The following is a 23,206-nucleotide window of genomic DNA, read 5'->3' on the forward strand; positions in this document are numbered from 1 at the left end:
TTTTTTTTTTTAAGGATTTTAACGTGGCGTATCTATCTAATCAATACAATGTAATGCACATTGTATATATTACTGTTCCATGTATTGCAAGATAACGGAAAATATTTTGAAAACTTGAAAACTTCGAAGATTTTATTGTGAAATTTGCAAAAACTGACCAGAGATTTTTATGTGTGAAGAAATTATTTCCGAGTTGGTTTGAAATAGAACCGAGGTGCCTAAAAAAGACTTCATCTGTGATACAGAGACAATACAATGAGGTTATAACTTAACACAAACTAAGACTCTGCTGTTGTATTGGTAGTCATGATACAGAGCCCAAAAGTAAATGTCTGTGGTGTATAAACATTTTTAATGAATTTTCTCTCATGAATCAACCATAGCTTCAAACTTCTCTCATTTACAACCCAGCGGATAGAGAAATGATTATATTCTTTTCATGATTTTTAACTTGCACATCAGCAACTTTACCAACAGAGCCAAGCAAAACAAACACAATTATGGAACAAGAAAGCTACTCAGTTATTATCTATAGATGGTAACCATGAAGCTAGCTCTGAACTCGGAAACCTTTCTGTCATTTCCTCTTAGCTCTCTTCAACAGTTAAATCCTATCTGATGTTTAGTCTTGCTCGTACCCTTTATTTCTTCTTCCTCACACCCATAACAATGTCTTCGGTCTCTTTGCTGCATCTGTCAGAGAGTTTCTTTTTTTTGACAACAGTGTCTTTTTTTCCCTTCTGCTTTTTTTTTTTTTTTTTAATGGTAACGGTTTACTTTTTCTGAAGTTCTGAAGCGTGGTACTTCAGCTCCCTCACAGTTTCTGCCCTGGGAATTTGTTAAACCAAAGTTGATGTACTTTAAAACAAATCAGATGCACATAATTACACTTCAAAACTTCTCCAATGTTGAAAGCTTCAGAGAGGCAAGCTGCTGTGGTTTTAAAGAGGTGCTCACACTTGCTGACGATTAATCAATTCAGTGCACTTGACTGCTATTAACCCCCTTAATTCCTTCCCTATTTTATATGCACTTCTTATGCAGTTGCCCTGATGTTGTATTTACCTTGTTTTAAGACCTTGGGAGGGACACATGATACTTTATCCTGTCCTAATTTGTCATTTCTTCGTATCGTTTTCTTATTTTTATTTTTACTTTGTACAGAAGATTAACTTCTGTGTATTTTATCAGCTTTTCAGAGCAGTGATACTTTGTGAATAGCTCTTCAATGTTTTCGCAAAGCACACAGATGAGTTTTGCCTTAAATGTAGCTACAATACTGTACAAAAAAAAAAAGTTATTTGTGTTCATGTACGCTTCCATCTCTGTAATGTACATTAGGATATCCATGTTTGTAAGTGTGTTTACGTGTGTGCAGCAGGCTTGATTTCTCCGAGTTACTGCTGGTAGAAGCAGACATGGCACACCAAGATATTCCCAGAGCACCAGCAATTAATGATGACAATTTAAATTTTGATGTGCTGGTCTTGGCCGGGGCAGCCAGGGTCTAGACAAGTTGAGGAAGTCACCCATCTAATAGATGCCACATGATATTAATGTACAGAGGATCTCTGCTTCTAACCTGGCAGCCACAGGAAATCAATCACCTCCCTGGCATTACTTTCATCTGACAAATATGCTCTCAGAGGCCAGGTAGCGGAGCTAATGGCCTCCAAAATATTTCTGTCAAAGACACAGCTCCTATTAATTATTCAGACACCCATGCTGTGGTGCAACCTTACAATATTTACAATACTGCAAAGTGGCCACTCTCCCACCGGCTTACTCTCTCTGTGGTGGTGGCTGATTTTGCATGAGCTATAATTCCATCGTCTCCACTTCTTCAGAGAGAAGGAGAGACCCAATCTGCTGTTGTCCCTCAGCAAGAACCACACCTGTCTCTCGAGGTGCATGTGAGTTAACATGACTGAAGGTGGCTGAAAGGTGTCTTTAAAACATTAATGAACCAGGTAGTGTTTCATTATCAATGCTGAACTGGAGGCAGAACGTCAATATTTTCAGCAGTGGTGGAGCATACTTCTTTTTCCAGTCCAGATGTGATAACATGCTAAATATAACTGGTAATCATGTTTGCACAATGATGCATCACCAATGTAGCAAACAGGGCAAAAGATAATCACCTTTTTATAACACAGTGGCAGATGGTGCTGAACAAAGAAAACAATGGTAGCAAATACAGCTGTTACCAGACAACCACTGGCCACCGTGTTCTTACCGAGTTAAATCCCCCCTTTTTCCGCCCACAGAGGGGAGATAAGGGAGCTGACTCTGAATGAGAGAGGGAGGGAAGGGAGAGGAAGGAATGGGGAGACCAATGCTGCATTCATGTACATGGGGAAAAATAGAAATAATGAGCTTCCTTGTTAAATTCACGAATAGCTTAATAGTCAAAGATTTTCTTTGATATTGGTAGCTTTCTTGGAAGGGGCTTTCATTTCATTACCAACCCAGAGCATACAAGCATAACTATTCTTATCACTATGCTTATGCAGGGAAGGGAAGTGGAGGCAAAATAAAGCCAAAGCAAAGCATCTTTATTTATATAGCACATTTCATACCACAGGCAACTCAATGTGCTTTACATAAAGACAAGGCATTTAAAAGAACTGCATAAAGCAGCAATTTAAAGAGAAAAATAGAATAAAAATTAAAAACAATGTTAAAAACGATTAAAGAAGAGGGGAAAAAGAGAGATATAAACTGCCACGCCACCGGAGTTCTGGTCCCCCGCCTGACCGGCTTCGAGCCCCTCCCTCCCACCCTCGGACTTTTTAAGGTTGTCTGGGATCCACCCCTTGAGGGGGGGGGGGCTCTGTCACGCCATGGGACTCACGTTTTTAGTTTCATGTTTTAGTTGCGTTTTTGTATTCAGTTTAGGTCCAGGTTTTGATTTTCAGTCCATGTTTAGTTTTTCTTTAACCATGCCTCAGTTTCCCTGCACTCTGTTTATTAGTTCACTCACTTCACCTTCCCTCAGCTGCACTCACTCCCCAATCACTCTCACTCCCTATTTAGTCTCCAGTCTCCCCTCTCTGTTTGCCAGATCTTTATTTGCTCTCCATGCCAAGAAACCTTGTTTGTTCCATGTTCCTCGGCCCTTCCCAAGATAAGTATTTATTTATTGCTATGCCAAGAGTTTTTGTTTGCTTTTTCCACAGTCAAGTTTTTGAATCCGGCTATGCCGCGCCTTTTGTTTTTACTTTGTTTTTGTGAATAAACCTCGTTTTCTATTTTGAAGTCCGCATCCGTGTCCTTCCCTTCACACCACCCTGACATAAACTCAACCATAAGCACACCGAAAGAGAAATGTTTTTAACCTGGATTTAAAAGTGCTTACAGTTGGGGCTGATTTCAGTTCTGCTGGTAGTTTGTTCCAGTTGTGAGCAGCATAACAGCTAAAAGCTGCTTCACCGGGTCCAGTTTGAACTCTGGGCTCCACTATCTGACCTGAGTCAGCAGATCTCAGAGCTCTGCTGGGTTTATACTCTACCAGCATGTCATTCATGGATTCTGGACCTAAACCATTCTGTGATTTGTAGATGAGTAGCAGAACTTTAAAATCTATTCTGTATCTGACCGGGAGCCGATGTAAAGACTTGAGAACTGGGGTGATGTGATGTGATCTCTTTGTTCTGGTTAAAACTCGGGCTGCAGCGTTCTGAATGAGCTGCAGCTGTTTGAGACTCTTTTGGGGGAGTCCAGTCAGAAGACCGTTACAGTAGTCGAGTCTGTTGGAGATGAAAGCATGAATCAGCTTCTCCTGATCTGTTTGGGACATGAAACCCTTCATTCTGGATATGTAGTTGATGAAAAAAACTACAATTGCATAGAAATCTGAGGAAATGACTATTCATTTCTTCATATATTTCTCTTCAAATATTTTCATGTTGAGATTATGAGCAGAATCACTTGACTGAAGTATTTTTGAGTACAACATAACATGCATTTGTAAATTCTAGAAAGGGAGTGTGGTTTCCTTGTTAGTCAATAGTTAGTTCAATATTCAATGGATCCTGACCAGTCTATCTACAACAGCCTCACCTCTGTTCAAGTTCATGGCACAGGGAGTATTTTAACAACCAGAGATTTGCATTACAACGGCATGCAAAGCATCCTCCAGGAGACTAGATAATGGGCAAACTACCATACTAGGTTTCAAAATTGTAGACTACAAGCAAAAGAATAGATCAGTGTTTCCCAACCCTGGTCCTCAAGGCACAATGCCCTGCATGTTTTCCACATGCCCCTGCTCCTGGACACCTCATCTGTGTGAATGGGTCTTCGCCTGCCTTCTGCAGAGCTTAAAGAGCTGAAGAGGGATGGGAAACATGAAGGCACGGCCAGGGTTAGAAAACACCAGAGGTGTGACCAGAATGGCATGTGTGGGTGGGCAGTTAGCTCATCTTGGGGGGCAGAAAACAATACCTGAAAAAATCGGTGGAAAACCACTACTACAACTTCAGGCATAATAATAATAAAAATAATGTTAATAATTCCATTCGGTAATGAAAATATGGTCACACTAGCATAAATCATGACCGTCAATGTAGTTAACATTGTGGAATTTTTTTATGAAGTTTTTTTGTTTGTTTGTTTTGGGTTTTTTTTGTAAAGAAATGTAGAACTTGTATGATGCAATAGCTTTTGTTTAACATGCTCCACATTCTCCATTGAGGGTTTAAATTCAAGTAGATACTTGGGGGAAGACATCCAGCCAACTCCAGCTTTCTATTACCTTCATTAAGTCTACATTTCAGATCATTATATACAACAAAAACATCTGAAAATGTGAAAATCGCCTTTTTTTTCAGGAGCAAGGGGTTAAGGTTATGGAGGGGGGAAAACACGATAACAAAAAAATAAATAAACCTATTAACTTTGCAGATAAATGCTTTTTCAAAATCACCACCTGCATTTATTCTATGTTAACGCTGTGCGTTCGCACGAATTGAAGAGGGGATCGTATTTTTTACCCACGTCCGGGAACACATCATTAGAGAGTATCTGGGTCACGTGAGACGCTCCGCTAATAATGCAGTGACGTGTTTGGACTTCTGTCAGTACAGCGGTGTCTGCCAGACAGCCTTCACGGGCCAGCAGCTGCTTTGCCCGGCTGGAAAATTCCGTCCTGGTCCTGCTCAGTCCCAGACGGTGCAGGGGGGAAGCTTCAGGAGAGGGGCAAACCAGAAGGGGCAAACCAGAAGGGGCGGGTTGACAAACCGAAGCTGAGAGGTGAAGGTAGATGACTTATTGCTTTTGTTTTCTCGGGGAACGTGTTTGGGCAGTGACTGGACCCAGTGCTGGGAGCTCTATTTCGTAATTCTGTTTTCCTTCAGAGCGTTGAATCGCGGTGCTCTTGCACATCAGCCGGCTGGGCATCTCGGAGCACCAGCCGCGCTCCTGCAGCTCTGTGGCAGCTACTCTCTCATCCTTCCAGCGTTTCGGCTCTGAAGGAACTGTGCGGGGATACTGTGGTGCTCTCTCGTACATTTTTATGCATTAAATAACACTTGTTAACAGGAGAAAACTTGGCGGATGAGATTAGGAAACAACGGCTCCACCGCGAGTGAAGCCCCAACACATTTTTTTTTTTTAAGTTGTGAGGCAAAAGGGACTGTATCAGGACACAAGGAGCAGAGAGAGGAGGAGAGGAGGAGTCACACCAGAGGAAGAAGCAAAAAACCCTGCAGGTTTAATCAGCTTGTTGGTATGAGGACCTGCAGGGACACATCCAAGGTGTCAATGCGATTCGAGCAAAGAGAGGGGGAAGAGGAGCAGAATTAAAGCCCCGCCGGAGGAGGCGGTGATGGCGGGTAAACGCATCGGAGTTTGCGCTCTCCATCAGCCGACCGCAGCCCTGTCAGCAGCCGCAGCGGCACCAGCATGAGGAGGAGGAGGTACGCTGCACTGCACGTCTCATCAGTTCGCCACATCCTCATTATTCATTTAGCCTTTCCCCGCCTTGCTATCCCCTTTATTGCATCCACCTTTCTCCGCTGCCTTGACGAGGATCCACGTATCCATCTATCAGTTTCCCCATCTAGCTTCCCCTTGTCTTAAGATTTTTGCATCTCTTCATCAGATACTTTCTGGACGTGGCTCAAATAAATAAATAATTAAAAGTACATGTAGCAGTGCCAGGCTGGGCCCGTAAAGCAGGTGTGTAAGGCACATGCATTTGAGCAAAATTAAGAACCCCTTTGAACCCTCACTGTTACTTCAAACCCTGTCTATGTTGGCGATAGCCTTAATCCATCCTCTTCCAGAACAGTGTTTCCCCTCAGGGTTAAACTAGTGTTTTCAAAGGGAATTAGGCAGTCCTTAATGTATTCATTAACACACACTGAAGTTTAGGAAAACCCTCTATGCACCTGCCAAGAAGCAAAGCTTTGGAGTTTCCATTGATTCAGATCAATCAAGGAAGTTGTTTATCCACTTCATTCCGTAAAACTGCCGGAGGTATTTGGCACAGATGACTCTGCATACTTCAGACATTCTGCTAAGTGCTGCAAATTCATAAAAAATAATGAGAAGAAAAACTCACCATCTCTGCGTTCAGTCTGACCTCCAGACTGTGAAACTTTTAATGTGGTTAGATTTGCAAAACACATTAGGATGTATTGCTAGATTAAAATACGATGGGTAGAGTTAGTAAGACAATTAAAAGGAGTCGATATCATTCTGAGTGGAAGAAAATAACTGACGTATATGAAGTACTGCTATGATGGCTCAAAGCTGCCAAAGCCTTATTTCCCAGACGTCCTCTGTGTTTCTGAGTCTAGTTGTCGCACTGAACTTCTATGTTTCATGTCTTTTTGCAGAAAGTGTTTGTTCATATGGATAGTTTTCTGTTTGCAACCCCGGCTGTATAGCTGATGGGGATGATTTGTGTAGTTCATGACACTGACATGCTATATTTAGACTACAAATCATGTTTTTTTTTTTTCTTTTACTCTTTGATATATTCTAAAAGGAAAATAAAACTGTTAAGAAAAGACCCGATCATAGAAATAGTCAGTTAGTCTGATTGAGTACCTTTCGGTCAGCTAATTATTCATATTAATTCATAATTATTCTAGCTCCAAAAATTGTCAACAGTATTTACAAAGAAACAGAAGTTGCGTTCTTTTTGTTGCTAGTCATCACTGATAGCAGTTTTTTTTTAATTCAAAACAACGCAGCTCCCTCTGTTTGAAAAGCGCGGTGTCACAAACAGAAACAGGATAGTTGATGATGCATGAGGGCTTTCTGATTGTTGAATTGATCCTTTAGGGATCATCATGGTTATTTTGTGTAATGAATGGGATCAAGTTGCCTGGCTCACATCTGACCTGCCACGAGTGATGAAGGGTAAAATGAAAATGGAAAAAAAACAAACTTCCCTTTCTGTGTCGGCATTAAATCTCAGTTCATATTATCTCTCCCTACTTCGTGGTTCCCAATTTTTTTTTTTTTTTTTTTAAAGAACTGCAGAGTCTGTTGATTACTCAAACGATCTGGAGGCACCTTTATTTGTTTTTAAAGTATGTCTACACACTAACCCCAGTGATCATGTTTTTCATACACATGCTATAAAACTACAGACCAGCCACTAAAATAGCATTTCAGTCAATTTCTGTCTCATATAAAAAAAAGATATACTGCAAATTAATATGTTTTTAGGATTATAGAATATTTCATTAACAATGTAACAACATATAAAAGCCACTGACTTAAACCCTGTAAAAGGAACACGCAGCTGAATGAATCTGAAAGTTGTATAGTTGGTTAACTTTGCTTAAAGGTGATAGAGAGAGGTTGAATGGGGCATTAATCCTTGTTCTGTGATGTGATATGTAGCCCAAAAAAAATTGGTTGGGTCTGTAATGGCTCAGAACCTCCCTAAAAGGCTCTCTGAAACAGCTATGTTACTAAGCTGGGTTTAGAATGCGTCTTTTTCCCTTATTGGCGTCATTTCAGAGCTTATCTGGCAACCTCATTATGAAATGCAGGTAGGTGTTGGCGCTATTCGGTTGCCGTTGCTTGATTGGCTGCCCTTGCTCTCACTGAAAACAGAGCTATAGAGTAATACACTGACTGGAAAGCAAGCTCATCAGAATCAGAATTCGTTTTATTGCCATTGTTAGTGAACAGTGTTCACTAACTAGGAATTTGCTGCGGCGTAAGGTGCAAACATGTAACAGGATATAATAATAAAAAATAAAGAATAAAAATATATGAATATAAAATGTACAAGGTGTGTACAACAATACACAGTATCCAATATACAGAGCAACAACAGTGCAGCTTCATTAGTGCAATTTTAATGATGGTAAAGTGACCGGGGCAGGTTATGAGGTGATTATGAAGTGTTCATAAGTCCAACTGCAAGGGGGAAAAACTGTTTTTGTGACGGGGGGTTCTGGTCCGAATGGAGCGAAGCCTCCTGTCCGAGGGGAGTGGTGCAAATAGAGAAGGGTCAGCTGTGATCCGACCTGCTCGCCCCATAGTCCTGGAGACGTGCAGGTCATGGATAGATGGGAGGCTGCAGCCGATCACCTTCTCAGCGGAGCGCACAACTCGCTGCAGTCTGTGTCTGTCCCTGTCGGAACTGACCATCTACTGAGCATTAAATTCCGACTGAAGCCTGCTCGGAATCGTGCAAGGTTTGTGAAACTGTACTCCGTGAAATGCGCAGCGCAACGGAAAAGTCGGCGGTTGTATGTACTGGGGATGCTGTTGAAAATAAATAAAAGCCATTGATCGCGAACATTGCTTTCCGGGGGAAGAATATGTAACGATCGTAGTCCGCTTTCACAGCCTTGGAAGGCTCACCTGTTCCTGTTTCTCGCCGAAGGTGCGTGTCTGAAACGGGGTGGCTGTGGATTTGGGTGTGGGGGGGGGCAATTGCTGAAAAAGTGACATCACTTTTTCTGGGGGCAATTCAAAAAAGGGGAGTACTTGAAACAGAGGTTCTGACACTTGCTGGCACTTTTTGTGTACTCCCCACAGCGGGGAGACTCAGAACTAACACCAAAAACGTGAAAAAGACGATTTTGATTCTCTATCCCCTTTAATTGGGTAAAAAAAGGGGGTCAAATTTAGCAGGAAGTCAGACAAACTCCAAGGGGGCAACACCAGCTTGTTAATTTGCACATCTTATACTCAGTCGCTGTAACACTGTTTGAGATCCTCCTTGGATGTCTACGTTTGTAGTTCACGTAGAGTACATGGACTTAGTCCAAAATCGTAGTTTGCAAGATGCAAAAATCTGAATGGAGATAGTGCATCGGGGTCAGTGTTTTTTTTTTTTTTATCTTGTTCCTCCACAGAATAATTGGACTTCTCTCTGTAAGGCCCATTCTGATTGTCTCGCCCCCCATCCATCTCATCACTTCTCCATCAAATCTGACAATTTTGATCAAGTCTTTAGTCAAACTGAACATAAGCTCAGCAGGAGACAACAATGGCAGATGCATGTAACATGAGAGGGATCCTCAGGCCACTCTCATCCAGCATGCAGCCTGCTGTGATGTTCCTGTACATTCTCCATAGAGACAGAGATTCTTGAGCATCAAAGAATAAACGGTTGCACAAAGGAAAAGCACCAATTCAAATACTGGACTTCACATTGCAATACGATCTTGTAATATCAGAGCAGAACACCGTGTCTCCATTAAAACTTGTATGATTGTATGAATCATTTGTTAAACATAAAGTATTTTAAAAGTACCATTTGATGATGTTTTTATACAGAATCATCACAACCTCAACAAAATGAGCCTTAAACTTATAGATATTAATTTGAAATTAGCTTTAACAATTTGATTTTTAAAAGTCTGGATACAAATAATTAACCACTTTCACATGAAGCCAAGAAGAGAATCCAACTAAAAATTCTTGCTTTATAATTTCATTCTAGTCATTTATAATTGCTAAATGCTTAAAACAAATTATCGGAAATAAATTTGAAGTAGATAACTAAGGAGAGGACAATAATTTTAGATAGTTTGCCAAAAGTTACTGGAAAGCAGATAACATGATTAGATTATATTAGATTTCCCTTTATTGTCAATCAGAATCAGCTTTATTGGCCAGGTTTGAGTAAAAGAAAACAAAGAATTTCACACGGTTGAACTTCACTCTCAAAGTACAACACTCAACAATAACATAAAAGAATAAAAATTAGAAATACAGAACAGTCCCCTCAATGGGGAAATTCACATTAGCTAAAGATAATGGTTTGAATGTTAGCCAAACGTAATGGATACATTGCTGAAACTACTGCAACATACAGATATAGATTTGCAAAGCAGTTCAAATGTTGAGCTAAAGCTAACATTTGTTTAGGTTAACTGATAAAACAATGCATTTTTAGTCAATACATTTTATTCAGTTAAAAATGATGGTTTAATAGTTGAAATTGAAATATATGTGGAAGGTTTAATATTTTAAATTAATACAGTTAGACTTCAACAGTGGAATCAAATTTGATTATTCCCAAATTAAACATAAAATAGTTTAATTGTTTAATAAATATTGAAACACTATTATTCAACCAACTGCATACTCTTTTACTGTTAAATGGAATGGACAACAACAACATGCAGTGCTCCATACTGGGCATGGGTCACCATATTGTATGACATGCCTGCTGGGTACATAACTGAAACAAAGACAGATCAACAACAGATTTGGCCACAGTGAGCAAGATATAAAGGAACAAACTCGACATCATCATCAAAATTCAAAACACACAAATGTACTTAGAGGCTGAAGCTGCACTGAGAAAAAAAAGAAGAAACAAACACTGTTATCAACAAATATTGGTTAAGCAATCTTTTTGTAAATTCAGCAGGATTTCTTCCTTGGTTTTGCTTCCAATTGGGTAAGCAGAACTAAAAATCATGTGACAATTGATTTCCACACTGGTCATGAGAACAGTTGACGCAGCAAATGCAATGTCTTTTTAAAACAAATAACGACTAAAATGAAAACAAGAGCACAACTTTTGACTCCACAGCTATTGTTACTTGGTTATCATACAGTCTCACAATGCCCTGCACTTCCCATATTGCCTGACATCACATTTCCAAGTTCTATATGACCTTAAGTATCGATTGTAAACAACACCAATTCAGATTAAAACAACTACAGACAAAACCAGAAGTACAGATGATGATGCAGCATTTCAAACAGCTCATACACTGAAGGAACTGAAGGAAAATCTAGACCTACCGCTAAACTAAGCTGGAAATAGGCACACGGGTGGTGGGAAGATGGAGGGTAAAAAAAAACCCATCAAAACAACATATGCCTTTCGCCCATTGACTGCTGGGATAGGCTCCAGCCCCGACCCGACCGACGGATTCAGCGGTATAGAAAATGGATGGATGGATGGAAAACAACATATAATAAATAGTTAGTTACTGCTGTATTAAAGTTTGAATCATCATTATCGTAACTTTGATATCACTGTGTTTTAAGATCACGTTGATCACAAAGATATCTGAGCTGATTGGACTCTAAGGGCGTATCTGATTAAAAAGACTAGTTCCCCATTTAAAATATGTTATACACACAGTGCACTTTGCTCATGAATGTAAAAGCCCTGTTCATCATATGGCAAAGAATAATTGGGAGTCCCAACTTTCTCACTCAGAGACTGAGCAAATGAGGAAGGAGAGGAGCAGCAACACTAAAACCAGATCACACACAACAAGCATAAAAGGCCATATTGTTTTGAAGCAACTGAGCAGGATTAGAATGAGATTCACAAGCATTGAGAAGAGGTGTAAACCAGTGTTGTTTTTGGCCCTGTTTTAATTTTAGTTTTAGTCTAGTCTTTGTGTCAAACTGTCATTTTAGTTTTTGTTAGTTTAATTCACGTTCAAACTCTTTTTTTTGTTTAGTCAAGTTTTAGTCGACTAAAACTCTGAGCATTTTAGTCATAATTTAGTCAGAATAACCCATGACTAGTTTAGTTTTAGTCAATGATTTTAATCTCTTTTTAGTAATGTAATTCTGTTTAACCCAGTTAGTATAGTATAATTACCTAGTATAGTATAGATGAAACCATTTTTTTCTTTTAGTTAAACCCATTTCACAAATCAAACATGGTTATCTTGTTATATTTTGACCTTATAGACTCAAGAAAACATCCATTCCAGACGTGGATGATGCTCTGCTTTGAGCAGAATGCTCAACATATTTATTTTACCAACCCAATATTATGTAGGTACACACACATAAATTTAAATGAAATAAATAATAAAATACTCTAGATCATGGAAGATCTTGAGATGTCTTTTTTAGATTGGTGGTGTTTTTATGGTCGCATTTCTCCCCATCTTTTTCCACGACACATTCCGTTTTGTTTTCCACTTGTTTGTAATTAAAGTGTGTCCAGATATCATTTCTTCTTTTTCAACCCCGACAACTCAGCCATGACTCCAACCCACGAACGTCTTTGACTGCGTTTGAGCAGTGCGACGCACAGCCGATGAAACAGAACATCATAATAACGCGACTAAACATTATCGTTATTTCACGTCTCGAAATGAAAAGTGAAGAGACATTTTAGCAGTTTTTATTTTGTGAACCACGTCTCGTCTCCTTTTTATTCGTCAACAATATTGCATTATATATTTGGGGGCCTAGCAGCGAAGCTGCGAAGGCACCCATTGTGTTAGTAGCTTTTCTTATTATTATCGATCTACTTTCTTCTGCAATTGAAGTCTATGGCAGCCCCATGAACGCTATGGTAAAAAGTTGTGAAATTTGGCACACGTAATCAGCCAAGTGCCAAAGCCAAAGTCAAGAATTTTCATGACCCAAGAGCTTACTCTCTAGCGCCACCAACACGCCAAAGTTCAAAGTGCATTCAGCCTAATAACTTTGGACAACTTGGTCCAAATTTCACAAATGAGGCATCGTTGGATTCCTTGGATCATGACGAGTCCAACGCATCCTATGACGTCAATTTGCGTATACTTAGATTTTCCGCCATTTTGAATTTTATCAAAAACCTTAAAAAAGCATTTCAGGTCACAGAGATTGTCCAATTATCACGAAACTTGGCACATAGACTCTTAAGACCAAGCCGCACAAAAGTTATCGTGTGGAATTTTTAATTAGGCTTCCATTTTTTCATAAAAGCCAATCAAACTCGAGGTTGACGCCCCCAAACCGGAAGTGAGGTCATATCTTGGCAACCATTTGATATTATGACGTCAAACTTCTAACACAGACTCAAGACCACTGCGGTAAGAGGCCCAAGAAGTTTGGTGACGATTGGGCAATAGGTGGCGCTATATGTAGCCAAAATGTCTTTTTGCTTATATCTTTGGACTCTTTGGTCCAAATGTCACAAATGAGGTACCAATGGAATCACTGGATAGAGACGGGGATAAAGCACCTCATGACGTCATCTGCGCCATCTTGGATTTTCCGCCATTTTGAATTTAATCAAAAACCTTCAAAACACATTTAAGGCCACGCCTATTGTCCAATCTCAACGGGACATGGCACATAGAATCTTCAGACCAAGCCACACATAACTTATCAGGTGGATTTTCTCATTTCGCTTCCGTTTGCCCGTGACAGCCAATCAAACTCTACGCCGACGCGCAAACGTGACATTTGGCAGAATCTCTGCGATCCATTGATGTATCGAGGCCAAACTTGCTGCATGGACTCAAGACGCATTCCTGAGCAGCCCAAGCCTTCCCTATTGTGCCAATCTGCTAGGCCCCCACATTGCTGCTTGCAGCTATATTTAATTATAGTTATCGTCACAAGACCACCATTTACATTTCGTCTCGTCTCGTTTTCGTCACGTGATAACTTGACATTGACGACGATATTTCGTCATAATTTTTGTTGACGAAAGCAACACTAGTGTAAACTCCCTAATAGCCTTCTTACTTACAGTTGTCTTCTTTGACTGAAGCTCAAATTATTTGTAAGATGAGCTCAATGGGACCTCAAAGAGAGCAAAATCAAATATGAAGTTCTTAAAAAGTGATTTCTGTGCTACAAAGGCAGTGAAACTGGTTAAGAGCACTTTTTTTCAAGCTTTTAGAGTAATGGCGAAATGCATCTTAAAAAGAAAGGATGAATTGTTATTAACATTCCTATTCTTAGATTGGCAGATTAGTTTAATTTCTTCAGACTTGGCTCACTATGAAGACTCAGTCAGGGCAGAGGTCACCTTAAACAGAAATGCAACAGTGGGTGTAGCTTTGCTCTTTGCCGGCCCTATTTCCTGTAAGAATCAACTTCATTTTCACCAGACTGATAAATGAAGGAGACTGGTTTTCATTTCCGACGGAGGGCTTGGTTTCTGACATAATAACCCCTCTTTGGAAAAATTGTAAACTTTGGTCTGTGGACTCAAAAAAATGCAAAAATAAAAGTCACCTGTAGCTAATGGCCATCAATTTGTGAACCAAAATTTGTTGCCACAGTACAACCTCTAAAGCCTTCCCTTATAAAGAGCAATACCCATACTTTGCTATCAGCTCAAAGTTCCCACATATGTGAACAAAAGTGAACATGTGCAACATTTAGTTTATAAAGTTTATTTATTTATTTATCCTTTTTATTCACTCCAATAATTAAACATTATTCAATCACATGGAGGTGAAACACTTTGGCGACTAAACTTTGGAAAATTTAACAAGATGTTAATTGAGTTTCCTCTCAAATGTAAAGATCGACAGTTTTTCTCTTAAAATGAAAATAAAGACATTTCGAGGATTTTTTGGGCTTTATGCAGTTAGTTGGATTAGAAAAGCTACGATACCTAAATTGTGAACTATTTTAAATTACTTCGTCAAATTTTATTGAGGAATGAATTATGAATGATAATAAGTATGACCTTTAAGGAAGTGGCCTTACTTCACTCACTGCAGCCATGATATTTTTTTTGGTGTGGAATAATGTTTTCTTATACCCTTATGAACCCTCAGCTTTTGTTACTCTGATGAAGGCCAAGCGCCGTAACACTACCTAAGCATTAAAATAAATCATACATGTCATGGTTGAATGAAGACTGTTGCTTCTAGGCAACGTTATTAGGCGAAACGGGAGCCTCAGCCAGCCACATAATCAGTCAGGCCTGTTTTCAATAAAGTAGAATTTAACCTCTATCTTCGGTGAGCAGCCACTCTAAATGGCTCACAAATGGGAGCTGCATTTTTCCTCAGGAAAATGTGTGACCATCACAAAACTGAATGACGGTCATAGCCTCATTGGCAAAGCCTGTTTTGCATGTATTACACACATTGTACAGGCAAATAAAAGAGGCTAGACTGCTTATGTAGATGTGGAAACAAAGAAAGCATATAGAGCTTTCGGTTCTATATTTTCCTGTAGTGCTGAAGCTGATGTGGGGAAAGAGTCGTTACTAATGTATGCCTAATATATCACTATGTGCCACTCCGCCAGCCTTCATTCTGATTATTGACCGCTACAGAGTCGCTGGGGCTTTAATTAGCGCTAGTGTAACTAATTGGCTTGCATAGTAGTGACATTGATGGGAGGCAAGAAAATGAATTAATGAGGAGAGGCATTGGCAGATTAAACAGTGCTGCTAAAAAGTAAAACTGTATGTGTGATGTCCCAGTGAACTAGGCATTAATGTCAAAAACAACAAACAAAGCCATTCATGGTCGCCTGCATGTCAGTGTGTTTGTGTGTGGGTGGATGTTGGTGTTTGTGTGGGCATCGTTGCTTGTGTGTTCTTTTGTGTCCCTTTTGCATGTATGTATATGCTTCTGTGTAAGCACTCTTCATCAGAGCTTGTGTAACTAGATGTTCATTTAGTTGACGGCAAAAATCTCTCAAGCGCTGGATGTGCTTTGATGTAAAGTATGTTAACCTTTAAACAAAGCTGGCCCTGGCCTCTCCGATTCTCCTGTAATTGCTTGCACTGGGTAAGCACACTCGCCTGAAAAGGTTATCGTGTTCGTTGTCAGTTGTCATGATAAATGAGTAAACCTAGCAGGAAAATTGGAAGTTTGGAAAATACCACTCATACTATGCTATCACATGATATTTGCACAAAACATTACTTTGTTATTCTTTATCTGTGAACGTTAACAAGCATGCAAATACACAGGAGTCGCAGTTAGCAATGAAACACATTCAGGGTGGAGGGATGGGTTAGTGCTACTGCTCCATTTGTATTCACCAGAATAGCTTTCCATTGAGTCCATTGCATAAAAATAATCTTGGGTGCTGTAATATCTGTTTTGAATAAAGTCTGGTCTGCGTTAAATTTTGTAGCAGTGTGTGTTTCTGTAAATGCACAAAGAATATATAATGAACAGATGGAATTATATTGAACACATTCTAAATGTTGTGCTTGTTGTAACTTATTGTTTGCCGTAGAGATTAAGGCGTGTACTGAAAGCGATCACCCTTTTTCATCCGTCTCAGTGGACAACTCTAACGAGCAACCAATGTAATCATTTCCATTTTGTCGGCACTTTTCCATGAATGCTCAGTATTGTATTTTGAAGATTGAACAGGTTGGGTGATCCCAACAAGACAGTAGGCTGCACTGGTAAGCTGAAGGTGAATGACGGGCAATGACTGTCATCGCCAGAGGCTGGCTCAGGGTTCGGCACTGTTGCCTGCTGGACCCTGAAAACTCATTTTGACAGAAGCATCTCCTCCCTTGCTGTTGATGGGCTGTGGGGGGCTGATGACACTTTCTCGCTCATGTGGCTCAGAGCTGCGTTCATTGGCATCACATTGAGAAAAACAGCAATTTATACTTCAGCCCCAGGCATTAGGCTAAATAATGACATGCAAGAATGATCCACCGTCTCACCATGCTCACAACCAAACTCCTAGCTATAGTTTCCAGCAATAATTTGTTTAGTGTTTGCATTTTTTATGTGTTTAAAATATTCTCCACTGTGAGCGGACTCTGAGTTGGTAAAGAAAATGTTCCTATTTTCTGTCATTGCATGAGGTAATAGGTGTCAGTTGTGTTTTCTTTGGTTATCTTTCTCTCAGGTTATCTTTTTTTCCCATGTAACAGACTGTATGCACACTGTCATATTACAGAAGAACTAATAAGCCAACAAAGTATTCTCTAAATGCTCTTTCATAAAAAGCCACAGACCCTGCCGTGTTCCTCATCCCTGTTCATTCAAATATGTAACAATGTTGTCACCTTTTAAGCTGTTAAATCAGTTTACGGAAAGAAACATTTACCATATTGGGCAGTACATGCACTGAAAAGTTGAACTGGGCCTTATGAATTTAGAATTACTGTGTCTAAAGAAACTACTCTTAGGATGTAGCAGAATTAAGCTAAGTTCTTCCCACAAGTCACACAAAAGATAAATCTGTTGCAACATGAGCAAGCATGGACAGAATGACATTAGGCTGGCATGAGGGAGCAGCAAAACAGGATGCCATTTATTTTTCAATCTTCAAGAAGATCAACAGCCTCCAAAGGGATAAAAAAAGAAAGAAAAAATAAGCAGTTTTGGGAGAGATGTTTAGCAAACAAGACTTCGAAAAGAGAGCTGTGCTAGGAGGCCATCCCCTTCCATCTGGCAGTGCAACACCTCTTATTTCAAGCTAGCGTATGAGGTCGGACCTCTAGAAAATGAAATGACAAATTTATTGCCAATATGATGAATCTCAGTTCTTCAACTAATGGATTAACAATTCAGACAATAAATATTCAAAGACACTAACGGGACACACTTGGAAAGGGGATGTTTTTCTAAAATGTCTTTAAGTTATCATACAAGCTGTCAGTTGGGGGTTTGGTCCACCTTTCTACACAAAGATTAACATTAAGATAAAGCGGGAACTAGTGCTTCTTAACAATCTGTAACTCAGATAATTGACATGCAGCTCAGTGCCAGTGAATAGGACGGCTTTTTGGAACTCTTCCCAGACTATTTTCTCAGTTTCCTTTTTTCTCCTTTCAGATTAGAGAGACCAGACACAGAGGAGGTGACCCTTATCATAACCTGAAGGAGGAAGACCCAGATCATGACCCTGCGTTTGTCTTTAGTGCCAAAGAAGAGCCAGGGAGAAGCCTCCCTGGCCAGACAATTGCTGCCTTCCTAGATCCACCAGAAGCCCTTTCAGCCCTGCTCCAAGCCACACTGACGGGCGCAAATGTTCCCCTGACTTCACTAGGAGGCTCACTCCAAACCATCTGCCAGCTCAGATAACCCTCTTATTGTTGGCAACCACATGTTTGAGGTGACTGTATGTGACTGTCGCCGGCACTCATTCTCCAGCAGCAGCCGCCTCGTGCAACCCCGTTCTGCATCATGCAGTGGAGACGGCGGCACTGCTGTCCCATCAAGATGACCTGCACCGTCAAGCGTTCGCTTTTTCGAACCCATGTGGCTGGTCTGCTCTCCCTGGCTCTGCTCTTCACTTTCTTTTTATTTTTCAGCCACCAGGACTGGCTGCCGGGACGCAGTGGGCTTCGAGAAAACCCACTGGCTTACACTATCAGGGGTTTCCGCAATCCCAAGGGAGAGGCCAACCAGAGCAACTCCCTCAGGAGCCTGTGGAGGGAGACAGGGTATATAGCACCAAAGCCTCTGCTTAACCTCAGCTCTCAGCAGGCAGAAGGGGCAGCAGGAGAGCCAGGAGGAGGGGGAGGCGGAGGAGGAACCAGGACGGGTGTAATGGGGCTTGGGGACTCAATGAGCACTAACAACAGTTTACAGAAGGAGATGGGTGTAGGAGGGAAACTCAGTGCTCAGCCCTACCGCTACATCCTGAACGAGCCCTTCAAATGCAGGGACAGCAAACCCTTCCTCATCCTCCTCATTGCTGCAGAACCTGGGCAGGCTGATGCACGCAACGCAATCCGTCAGACATGGGGAAATGAGAGTGTGGCAATGGGCTTGGGGTTTGTTCGACTTTTTCTGCTCGGCACAGGAAAGAGCACAGACACCTTGTCTCAAAGCAGCATAGAAAAAGAAAGCCGATTTTACCATGACATCATCCAACAAGACTATCAGGACACTTACTACAACTTGACCGTCAAAACCCTGATGGGCATGAACTGGGTGGCTACCTATTGTCCACATGTCTCATATGTCATGAAGACTGATAGTGACATGTTTGTCAATACAGAGTATCTTATCCAGAAGCTGCTGAAACCTGACGTGCCACCCAAGCAGAAGTACTTCACCGGCTATCTGATGAGGGGCTACGCACCAAACCGAAACAAGGACAGCAAGTGGTACATGCCACCAGAGGTTTACCCAAGCGAGCGCTACCCAATATTCTGCTCAGGCACAGGTTACGTGTTCTCAGGGGACATGGCAGATCTGATCTATCAGGCCTCACTCAGCATACGCAGGTTGCACCTGGAGGACGTTTATGTGGGGATCTGCCTGGCTAAGCTGCGCATCGACCCCGTACCTCCTCCCAATGAGTTCCTCTTCAACCATTGGCGTGTCTCTTACTCTAGTTGTAAGTACAGCCACCTGATCACATCCCATCAGTTCCAACCCAATGAACTCATCAAGTACTGGAACCACTTACAGAGCAACAAGCACAATGCCTGTATCAACGTGACCAAGGAAAAGAACAGCAGGTACAGACACAGAAAGTTCCATGGAGAAAGGCCTCCATGATGGATCCTGACTACAGCCCACCTCAAAAAAAAAGGATGATGGTTGCACTGGAAGTACAGTTGGAAGGGGATATTAAACTCAGCACTATACACTAAAGCACATTGTTTTTGGTATCGTGTACAGTTTATGAACCAAACTATTTTTTTAATTTTGAAAAGGTCTTGTACACCTGATGAGCTATTTCTAAAAGAAAAAATGCGGGACATGACTGTGGTGTGGAGCATGCACAAACAGCTGCTGCTCAAAGGGGGTGTCGATGATTATTTAGGTGCCAATTGAAAGGTGTTAAATCGTGTTTTCCTCTCAAAAGTAGTGCAGTATGTTACACTGTACAGATATTTAAAAGAATTAAAAACTAAGATACAGTTGTGTTTACACAGACAAAGGGAAATGTACAATGTTTTATGTTAAAAAAGTTACACTACCTAAATATGAATGAATGAAATGAACATCTGAAGTTGACTAGTTGTGCTGCCCTGTCTCTCAGTGATTGCTTTACAGATCTATCAAAGAATACTACTCTAAAGAGTGGTTTACCTGTCGTATACTCAACTTAATTTTGAAAAAATCAACATGAAAGCACCAAGAATCACATCAGACATGACTGAGATTGTATTTTTTCAAGCTTTACATTGAGTATGACTGCACTTGAGTAAATGTGCAATGAATCAATTAAAAATTAAATGTACTGAATTCATTTTGTTTCTAACAGTGTCTGTGTATTCTGTCTTGGATCCATCATGATATATCCAGTAGAGGAGCTCATTATTATCAAGATAATACATGTCACCGACGGCAAATAATGGGGCTGGGATGTAATTAAGTATTACAGTTTGATGGCTTTAAATTTCATTGTTTCCTAAGTAGCAAACCCTACTTTCGAGACCGGGAGATGTTGCAGCGACTATAAGTCAAACATGCTCATAATGGAAGTGGTTATCTGCTTTATGCTATTTTAAAGAAGACTGCAACAAACCTTGTTGCTACACAAATACTAGCTGTTGATGATGTGCCAGGTTGGTAAATAGCTTGCTGAACTGCTTAGATGTTAGCAGATATGAAACAACTTTTGTCTTGCTAATATTTTCTCTTATATAATAACTAAAATAGTACATTTAATTAAATTGACAATGTACTGCACATTCAATGTAACTGATAACTTTCTAGTAAACACTCTTGACCACTTTCGCACTGAACTGTAAACTACATTACTACAAGAAACACATGCATACATGATCAAAATATACACGCCGAAACAGAGAAATTTGAGAAACGTGCAGTTGTCAGAAAAGTTCCCTGTAAGGCAAAGAAATGACCTAAAATCATTGTTTAATTATTGTTGTACAAAATTCTAACTGAAACCTAAGGATGAATAATTGTACTTATTAAAAGTGGCCTTGGTGGCCTTTATCAGCCAGTTGAGTGAGACATGAAGATGCAGATAGAGGCAGATAAGATGCAACAAAGGGCTTGTGCATTCAAACCTGGCTTGTGACAAGGATCTTCAGCCTGCACACACGGGACACAAACCCATTCTTTGAAGCTAATGATATGTTATTACCTTCCCACGAGATCATATTTTTGTTTTGTTTTTAACCAGCCTATAAGGTACATAAATACTATGTTGTGTATAATTGTTCTCTCCAAAGTATAGACAGAAAGGAACAAAATCATTTTTTGCAGGTACAGCAAAGCAAAATGTACCCCCTTGAAACCTTTCCTACATATTTATATCTATGTGTGCACTTGCAAGATTAGACAGTTAGGTTTAATCAAATAAAACCCAAGAAATTTTATTTTTGGAGATTATGTTTGTGCAAGTGCACACATCCCACTGAAAACTCAGCTGCTTGGAGTAACGTTACGAGCGTAGGTGATTCAAACCTGTATCTCATATGATCACCCAGGATGCATTAGCAGGTAGAAACAGACTCTTACACTTCATGTTACACAATTTTTGGGACATACCAGTTGACGAATCAAACCCCATTTCAGAAAAAGGACATATAATGTGGTGCAGACACAAAAGAAACCTGCCACTGAGATACATTTCTTTAAAAGTCACTCTGGGTTTACGGAAATGTGAACATCATGTCTAATAGCTTGAATGAAATTATTTAAAACATTGCCCTATTTTACATTAAATGGAGACCCCAGACTTCTCCGTTCTTTATTGTGATTTGCCCCATTTGTCTTTATTGTTACTAAACAATGACACAATCTAAATGATTAGATTTTTATAAACTAAGCAAATGATTTCTTGCAGAAAAAAGCCAATGATCATTAATGAAATGTAATACTGTTTTCAACAGACTGTGAAGAAATACATTAACTCTAAAATAGGAAAGTAAAAATTTAGAAAAGTTAAGGTCGGGTGGAAACATTGTGGACGTGAACAATCTCAAGGCTGACTGATGAGAAATGGATGAAACATTAAACTCCTCAATGACCCCAGGGAACATGAAATATTCAAGTGCAAAACACCAAAGTTTATATTTTAATTATAAATGAATGTGCATGATTTAGAAAGGCTGCCAGTGTCACCTCGGATGGAACTTAACTTTCAGCTTGCACAAGTGATTGTGTATTTATAGTTGTTTGTGCATGCTGTGATGAAGGGGGGAAGGGGGTTAAATACAAAAATACACACTCCATTGCTCAGGGCCACCAACAAAAGAGCATATATAATTGGGCGATGACTTGAAAAAGCATGTATCAGATTAAGGTAATTTCATTAAACTAATGGAGAGCAGGGGCTTCTACACTTTTTTCACAGACTTCACTACACACCCGCCACAACTGTTTTAATCACCTATACGTAGGAGTCATTCTGTGAAAGAGCTAAAGCTCACACCATGGTATATTTTAAGCTGTTAATCACTTAGCAGAAGAGTCTTCAGGGAGAGGGAAGATGACATGTTGAAGACAGTAGAGGGAGAGGATATCAAGATGTTCATCTCAGATAAACTGCACAAGCAGCAAGCAATTACTTGATGCTGGAGCCATAGGCAAAAAAACAGCAGCTTTATTTGTTACTCTCTGCACATTCATGTGAGTCCTCATATCAACCTCTGTTTAAAAAGAGTTTTAAAAAGACAGTTTTCCTTTGTTTAACACTATGCTATTCTCCTTCGATTCAGTTTTATTTCAATCTAATCATCTTATAGTTTTTAAAGAAACCGACCGACACCATCTGAGTGAGCATTTGAAAGACTTTTTTAGAATGTAAGTTTTATATCTACCAAAAAAGTCAAACTGTGAAAGTACTTTTTCAGTATTTCAGTGACTTTAGGGTTTTTATAAATGACACAGTGAACATCTTACGGGTATTATTGTGGGAGACACACACAAAACAGCGAGCTTGATCCAAGCTTCTTTAAAACTTAATTTTTTAAACCCTGCCCTGTCCAGCATCAGGGCAAGCAGAGTGATGGTCTGAATGCTGTACTGTGCCAAACCCATTAGCTTTGCAAATGGAAGCTTTGTGGATATAGAGCTCCCCTTGATGCTCGAGTACTACTTATTTATTCATTTATTTTTGTACAAATTACATATTGATGCCAAACCCG

The 23,206-nt window shown here is 40.1% G+C and overlaps 1 protein-coding gene across 2 annotated transcripts; it reads left to right on the forward strand.

Moving 5' to 3' along the window:
- Positions 1–5,099: 5,099 nt before the first annotated feature.
- b3galt2 (UDP-Gal:betaGlcNAc beta 1,3-galactosyltransferase, polypeptide 2) lies at positions 5,100–20,339 on the forward strand. Of its 2 annotated transcripts, none has more exons than XM_075485970.1 (2): positions 5,100–5,918; positions 17,961–20,339. In XM_075485970.1, the coding sequence occupies exon 2, from the start codon at positions 18,312–18,314 to the stop codon at positions 19,635–19,637; it is 1,326 nt and encodes a 441-aa protein (XP_075342085.1). In that variant the 5' UTR covers positions 5,100–5,918; positions 17,961–18,311; the 3' UTR covers positions 19,638–20,339. The 2 variants fall into 2 exon arrangements, with proteins under 2 accessions (XP_075342085.1, XP_075342086.1); XM_075485971.1 differs by having other exon boundaries at positions 5,100–5,259.
- Positions 20,340–23,206: the final 2,867 nt, after the last annotated feature.

This window comes from Odontesthes bonariensis, chromosome 15 (assembly GCF_027942865.1).
Source record: "Odontesthes bonariensis isolate fOdoBon6 chromosome 15, fOdoBon6.hap1, whole genome shotgun sequence".
Taxonomy (NCBI): Eukaryota; Metazoa; Chordata; class Actinopteri; order Atheriniformes; family Atherinopsidae; genus Odontesthes; species Odontesthes bonariensis.